Source organism: Sinocyclocheilus rhinocerous, unplaced genomic scaffold (assembly GCF_001515625.1).
Source record: "Sinocyclocheilus rhinocerous isolate Xijiao unplaced genomic scaffold, SAMN03320098_v1.1 scaffold254, whole genome shotgun sequence".
NCBI lineage: Eukaryota > Metazoa > Chordata > Actinopteri > Cypriniformes > Cyprinidae > Sinocyclocheilus > Sinocyclocheilus rhinocerous.
In genome coordinates this window covers 1,687,865-1,695,702 of record NW_015628690.1, presented here as the reverse complement: position 1 = coordinate 1,695,702, position 7,838 = coordinate 1,687,865, and the positions used below count along the sequence as shown (strand labels likewise).

At 37.6% G+C, this 7,838-nt stretch overlaps 1 protein-coding gene across 1 annotated transcript in view; it reads left to right on the top strand.

Moving 5' to 3' along the window:
• The window catches only part of LOC107738190 (protein FAM163A-like), a 25,989-nt gene that overhangs the window by 7,746 nt on the left and 10,405 nt on the right, over positions 1-7,838 (top strand). Inside the window, exons 2-3 of the mRNA XM_016549919.1 lie at positions 6,795-6,894; positions 7,028-7,142. Coding sequence (XP_016405405.1) covers positions 7,050-7,142 — 93 coding nt within the window. The 5' untranslated portion in view covers positions 6,795-6,894; positions 7,028-7,049. The remainder of the gene's footprint in view (positions 1-6,794; positions 6,895-7,027; positions 7,143-7,838) is intronic.

Genomic DNA, 7,838 nt, shown 5'->3' with positions numbered 1-7,838 from the left:
GTGAAGCATGTTCTGAAAGAAAGGGCCTGATCTTCTTGATGTTGAATAAAGCAAATCTGCAGGACCAGGCAGTTTTAGCAATGTGGTCTGAGAAAGTCAGCTGATCATCAATTACAACTCCATGGTTTCGGGCTGTTTTTGAAGGTGTAAAAAGTATAAGTCATTATAATCAGTAATTATGTCCCCACTGGATGCAACAAGTGCCTAATTTGTAATGGGTTTTATTGGTTTTGTCTCGACCGCATTAACACATTTCATTACACCAAATACACAAAATAATGTTCTTTTTAGCAACGTCATATGACCCCTTTAAGTAATGGGGATATACGAGCCTATAATGTTAATGATATACCATGTTAATGAGAGTTGTATCCCACAATGATATAAAAGGACTATTATTATTTATTTATTTCCTGTTCTGGTCTAAAAGTCTGGAAACAATCCACAGTTTTTTTTTTAAAAAAAGAAAGAAAAACACCACAGTGACCTGTGATAACAAAAATGCATTAATATAAAACCTCTGACTTTCAATTCAATTCTACTTTCGGCTCCCAAAGAGAAACTGAACATGATCTCTCTAAATCCTTTAAGAAAGCAGCCCACTGTAGGAGAATTCTCCACAACGAAGAAGGATTATGAGAAAATTTATGCTGAATGGGATTTGATTTCTGTCTCGTTTTCTTCTCTTATTATACCCAGTGGTTTAAGTGTATGTTATAAAGGCTAGAACTGCAATTAGAGTAAATGAAAGCTCGGGCTGTTTCAGTAATGGCCCTTAGGGCTGTCCATAGAGAGTGCAATCTTAGCTCTTTGCAAGTTGTTTTCTATTAGCGCCACGCTGCTGTGCTTGTTTTGTTGCAAAGCTGGCGTAATCATAAGGCAGGAAAATGAGAATGTTGAGGGAAATTAGCTGTTAATAGTCACACAGTGTTCAACACGTCAGAACTTGTCAAACAGGGGTTCGTTCAGTGCTAGTCATTTATATTTAGCATTTTCTTAACCATAGGACATTTATTTTGTCCTGTTTAGCTTGCTCAGTGACATGAACCGTCTTGCTGCCACTTTAAATAGTGATATACTGTATGAGGTTATTTACACTGAGAAAACAACACTGCCACTGAAAAGACCACCGTAGTTGCTCACCAGCATACTGTATGTTGTTTCGGATGCTGGTGTCCAGCATAGAATGCTGATTTTCCTATCAGGCATCTTAGCTTTACCACAAAACTACCATGGCATAAACCAGCCTGGAAATTCATATTGCAAGCTGGTCTTTTTAGCAGGTTTTCAGTTCTAGTATTAGCTTAGCTAATCTTTAGCATCTTATTAATGTTCTTTTTGTTTATGGTGGTCTTCAGTTTGCAAGGAGCTTTTTCTGATTTCCTGTTCCTTTGAGGAGTTTTGAACATCTAGGACTTTTGCTAACATGTTATATGACAGCCTCTGTTTGGAGACATTAATGTGACGTCTTCACACTAGATACTAAATTAAGTTCAGTGTTGTTTTTCTGTCATGTTTGATGTGATTTGACTTTACTTTTCACATTGCAGACATATTTGTGTCGTAAACATGTGGAACGCCCACAGCTATATTGGGCCTGGTGCGGTCGGACAGATAAGAGGTCAGATAGCGCTGCCAGATAAAAAGTCCATAACTGTTCTGGAGCAAAGGCAGGGAGGACAGATGCCACACACTACCAGAGCACTGAGGGGAAGTGTCATCATGTGCTCCTTTAAAAAAAAGCAGAGGGGAAGCTAAGGAAGTGAGAAGAGTCTTATTTTTGGGAAGGAGAGAAAAAGAGAAATTAGACAAGAAAACTGAGCAGGTGAGAGGAAGTGAGCAGGTGGTGAGCAGTTCTAAAGATCTAAAGGTGTCTGTGTTATATAATATTATATCTTAAATGTTTGGGTCAGTAAGATTTAGTTTAAAGGGCACCTATTATGCAAAATTCACTTTAACATGTTGTTTAAGCATAAATGTGTGTTGGTGGCAGTGTTTGTACACAACCAACCTATAATGATAAAAATCCACACGCTCTTGTCGGTGCCAATAGCCTAGTGGGCAAGCCAAGTGCGCCGACATATAGTGCTGTTGCACTACGGGTGTCCCGAGTTAGAATCCCAGCTTGAGGACCTTTCCCGATCCTGCCCCCCTCTCTCTCTCTCCCACTTCACTTCCTGTCTGCTCTCCACTGTCGTATCATAACAAAAAGCAAAAACACCAAAAATAAATCTTGAAAAATAAAAATAATCCACCCGCCCCCCTTTTTTAATCCCCATAAATCATAAGCAGTGTCTCAGAACAAGCCGTTTGCAGAATCCGTAAAATGTGAAATCACATTTTACAGGCCCCACCCACAATTTTTAAAGCAGCATTAAAGTAAGAAATGTATTTTTACTACATGCATAGAAGTTATTCATTTAAAAGCAGTGATTGATTTTCTGTTTTTATTTTATTGTTTGGGTCATAATAACATCAGAGACAGCAGTATAGGTACTGTATATTATGCTGCTGTCACTTAATATTCAATTCAATTCAAGTTTATTTGTATAGCGCTTTTCACGATACAAATCGTTGCAAAGCAACTTTACAGCAAATTAAGTTTCTACAATATTTAGTGGTAGCTTATCAGTGGTGACTGTCAGTTAATGTACATATGGCAGAAATGTACGGAAAAATCAATTAAAGACGTAATCAATTAAAGACGTAATCAAACAGACGATGAACACTATTAACAGCAATTATTATATGATGCAATCAAACTTACAGCAAAATTTGGTAGTTCTGTATGTTGTTTCAGGGTTGGCATCATCTGAGGTCCTCTGAGGGGTTGGCATCATCTCTTCTCAGGTGTTCTGGATGTCAAAACAGACAAACAAATAGAGACATAATTAGTGTAGCTGCTGTTCCAACCAAGCAAAATTGATTTGTTTAACCAAAGCTAAAGAATAATAATGTGCTTAATACTTAGATCTAATATAAACATGCAATCTTTTCCAGACATAACCAACTGTGTTTTTGTAACTTATGCATGTTTTTAACATAAACTTGTGTGTATTCAACAGTTTAAGTGCAATAAGACATGAAAAAGAACTTAGTTTAGTACTCACATGCCATGTGACAGCCGCTTTCTGTGCGTATGCTTCAGATGTGTGCGCTCAGAAAATGGTATAGCCAACGCTATCTCACAACCAATTCGTAAGTATTTTACGAGGTGGCTAATTCGTACGACCTCAATCGTACGATTTTGTGACGGGTAGGTTTAGGGGCGGGGTTAGGTGTAGGTCATTCATACAAATTCATACGAATTGTGCAACTTGTAAAATATGAATTTGTACGAGTGAGGTCGTACAAATTCGTATGAATTAGCCACCTCGTAAAATATGTACGAATTGCTGTGAGATTGGGCTGGTATATCAGAAGTTTAAACTTTAAAACGCATTATTTTAGCGTGATAGACATGATAATCAAAACCAAACAGATGGTTTTTTTGGCAGAGTATCAGAGGTGCGAGCTGTAATGGCACAGCCCTATTCTGGAAAAGGGGGTGGAGAGCAGCAGTTCATTTGCATTTAAAGAGACATGCATGCTTCCATTCAAAATAGTCATTTTCAAAATGATGAAATAGATTATCTGTTGGGTATTTTGAGCTAAAGCTTCACAGATACATTCTGGGGACACCTGAGACTTACATTAGGCTTACATCTTGTAAAAAAGGAGCATAATATGTGGCCTTTAAAAGAAATGAATACTTTTATTCAGTAAGTGACAAAAAAGTATAATGTTACAAAAAAATATTTCAAATAATGCTGATCATTTGAATCAAAGAATACTGAATCTATCTAAAAAATATTAACAAGCACAATTTTTTCAACATTGATAATAATAATAGATTATTCTGGAGGACCAAATCAGCATATTAGAATGATTTCTGAAGGATCATGTGACGCTGATAATTCAGCTTGTATCATCACAGGAATCAATTACGTTTAAAATATATTAAAATACAAAACATAATTTTTCCAATACCAAAACACATTTTCATAGTATATGTTCAGCTTCAGATGTGGCTTCTATGCTGCTTTGGCAGTGTGAAGATGGCTGACGTGTGCTGGTGATGCACTGAAATATAGTGGTAACTAGAAATGAAGGAGGAAAGGGAGTAAAAGGAAAGGAATGATAGAATGGACGAAGGAGAGGGGTGTTGGGGTATTTGGGGAGAAGTGGGTCAGCAGCCCTAGGTACCATGGCAACGGAGATATACGAGCATCTGTCTATTGATCTGCAGACTCATTGGTGTAATAGAGTGAGCCAGGTGATAAACGAGCATGTTGACAAGGCCTGCGCCAGGTCACGCTTCCTTTTGCAGCACATCTCCGTCGGCATCTCCTCACATAATATACATGGGATGGTCATCTCATATTATGTATGTTTCATGAATAAACAAAGGAAAACATACAACAAACAATCTCTCAAACATGTTTGTGGGATGGGGAAGCCGTCATCAGCTTGTGAGTCTGAGCTAAACTCAAAAACACTGAAATGTAATCTGCCAAATGAATGGTATGGTAGTTCTATTATCACAGTGTTCATTGCGCCCAGTGGTGTCTTTTACTTTTCACTGTGAATAATTGACTATCCATTTACAAAAAATCTCTCCAGGGACTTGAGGACCAATTTAATGCTTAGCTCAATTTAATGGTTCTCCTTTTTTGGCTTCAGTGTACACTGCAATGTGGTTTTATCTGTAATATGGTTGTGCAGTATGTATGGTCAGAGAAACATTGGGTGTAAGAAGAAAAAGACAAGCCACACATAGGAAAATTAATGGTATTGCTCTATAAAGTGGCTGTAGGAAAGGAAGTCACATCTAGCTTTTAGTTAAAAGATCACCTGATCACCTTATTGGTAAAATCTTCACAGGGGGTGAATTCAGAGTAGCATAATATTCTTACTAGTGATGTGAAGTTCTGTTCATTTTACAGATCTTTGAATCTTGTTTGGCAAACTGTAACAATCTGTATTGAAGTCATTTTGTTTGTTTGAGCAGTAAATTTAGAAGTAATTTACACATTTAAAGTAAAATGTTACATTTTCAATAGCCAAATTCCTCCAAATGCATCCACTTTCGCGAATGTTGCTTATGCAGTTTCCACAAGACCAGTGAACGAAAAAATCGGACCAAAAAAAAAAACAGCAAACACTCAGGAGTTTACACAGTTAGTTACAGAGTATAGATTTATTTATTTCATTAATTGCTGACTGCATTTATGCATTACGTAAGCTTGGCAGCCTTTTTTTTTCATTTTGGCCTTTCCTCGTTCTGGTAGATAACAGAAAATAGCTGCATTGGGGTGTTGCCAAGATGATCACCAAGTGAGCGGACTTTGGATTTTGGTATTGTGTGCAGAAATGCCATTACTTTGATATTAAATTTCACAGTTCTGTATCGCCACAAATTAGCACAAGAAAATACTCTGATAAATACAAAAATTCTCCAATTCCCACCCGTCCTTGTTATTCAAAGGGTTCTCAGTGTACTTACAGTGACCTTGTCTAGCCTGTCAGAGTATAGATTTATTTATTTCATTAATTGCTGACTGCATTTATGCATTACGTAAGCTTGGCAGCCTTTTTTTTTCATTTTGGCCTTTCCTCGTTCTGGTAGATAACAGAAAATAGCTGCATTGGGGTGTTGCCAAGATGATCACCAAGTGAGCGGACTTTGGATTTTGGTATTGTGTGCAGAAATGCCATTACTTTGATATTAAATTTCACAGTTCAGTATCGCCACAAAAGAAAATACTCTGATAAATACAAAAATTCTCCAATTCCCACCCGTCCTTGTTATTCAAAGGGTTCTCAGTGTACTTACAGTGACCTTGTCTAGCCTGTCAGCTGCATGTAATTGTCCAAACATATCTATCAGTCGCCCATTGCTGTCAGTGTTGCCATGATAGAGAGGTTTGACCTCCAGCAGCCCACCAAAAGATCCTACATCCGTACTTTAACTGCTTTAACTGCTGGCAAGCAGCACAGGGGACAGGAACACACTGCTTGGCCACATTCCAGGGAGAATAGATGGCACATTGCTTTTAACAGCATTAGCATTCCACCATTCCTGTATATAATTTAGTGCTTTTACTCTGAGAAAATGGACAGGAAGAGGACTTGTAATGGGTGGGAAAACATCCCTGATTTTGAACCAGATAAGCCTGGGTTCTGTTTAAGGGGACATTAATTATTTTATTAGTTCATTATTTTCAATTGTATTTTAAGTCCTCTGTAGTAATGTCGCTTTTAAGTTTATATTTTTTTCATTGGTTTTTATACAGTATTTTATGTCAGGTTTTGAACCAAAAAGTCAGGATAATATTCTGTTCAGTTTTTTTTATGTTTTCCACCATGTTTGCTCTCTCTTTTCGACCATTTTCTGCCAGTGGCTTCTATTGCATTATCCTTGATTACATATTTATTGCCTTGAATTATGATCTTGGTATCAAGATCTGTAAAGACTGTGAAATGTCTCCAAACTTAATGTATGCTAGATGGTTTGTAGATGTCAAAATTCCATTAACACATTATTCTTAGTTGAATAAACGTTAAAAAATGTAATGTGTATCTCTGTGATTCCATACAAGTATACTGTGCTGTGGTAATGTATGCATAGCTTATATTGTACTGCCTCCTTCTGGATGGAATGGTTATTGTGGCTGTTATACTATTGCTGAAACAGAAGTTCTTAAAAAATCTATCATTCACATCACATATTGCACTTCTTCTGTGATATCCAGAAAGTGTACCGTTGAGTGTCTGCAACCCATGAGCCGTGTGTCAGGACAAGCAGCAGTTCAAACTCTCTGTGGCCTGTCGTCCTCTCTGCTTTCTTCTAATGTAAGTGCTGAGCGCAATCCATCAACATGTTTTTGTCTATTGGTGTTGTGAACTGTTTTCCATATCTGTCTGTTTTTACATATGGAAATGAAGTTTCAGTGAGACAATTGACTCCCTCTCTTTTTTTTCTCAGGGTTTGATGGAGATCTGGTCGGATGACAGCTGGAACTGTTGTCATAACCGGAGGAATTCTCGCAACAGTGATACTTCTGTGTATCATTGCAGTGCTTTGTTACTGTAGACTCCAGGTGAGCATTGCATTTACATTTCATTGCAGGGTTAAGGAGCCATTCACACAGAACATGTTTTCGCATTAACGCAGAAGGTCTATGGACCTTATTTACTGATTATAAAGAATCGCTATTCTAAAAACCCAAAGAAAATTCCTGAATGTCGAATTAGGAGCCATTCACACAGTACAGGTTTTTGAGTTTAAAAACAAAAGACGCAGGGATGATGAATTGGAAACAAAATGCAAAATCTCAAGATGTGTTTTTTAAAAGTTTAACTTGAGCACCATGTTTTTTAGGTCAAATATGTATGTCTAGTGCATATTTACATTGAAAACTAAAGAAAAGCAGCGCAGTGAAATGCAAAAACGTGATCTGTGTGAATGACCCAAAATTGGTTGATCTGTTTAGTCTGCTATCCTAAAATCCACTAAGAATTCCATTTAAAGCTGCAGTCATAAGTTTTGCCTCTTTGTCGCCATCTCTGTTTGAAAACCTGGAATTGCAGCTGTGTGCGGAATTATCTAGCTTGCGTGGGTTGAGAGTCGGCACGGCTCCAGCGTGGATGAATCTAATGTTCTGAAGAGTATGTGTGGCAGTCAGTCACCGCACCGGTGTGGATATTTACTGTACTTCGCAATCACAGATTCTAGCCTATCTTGGAATATGACCCAAATAAGAATTTTCACCGTATATTGCCATCTGAACAAGTAA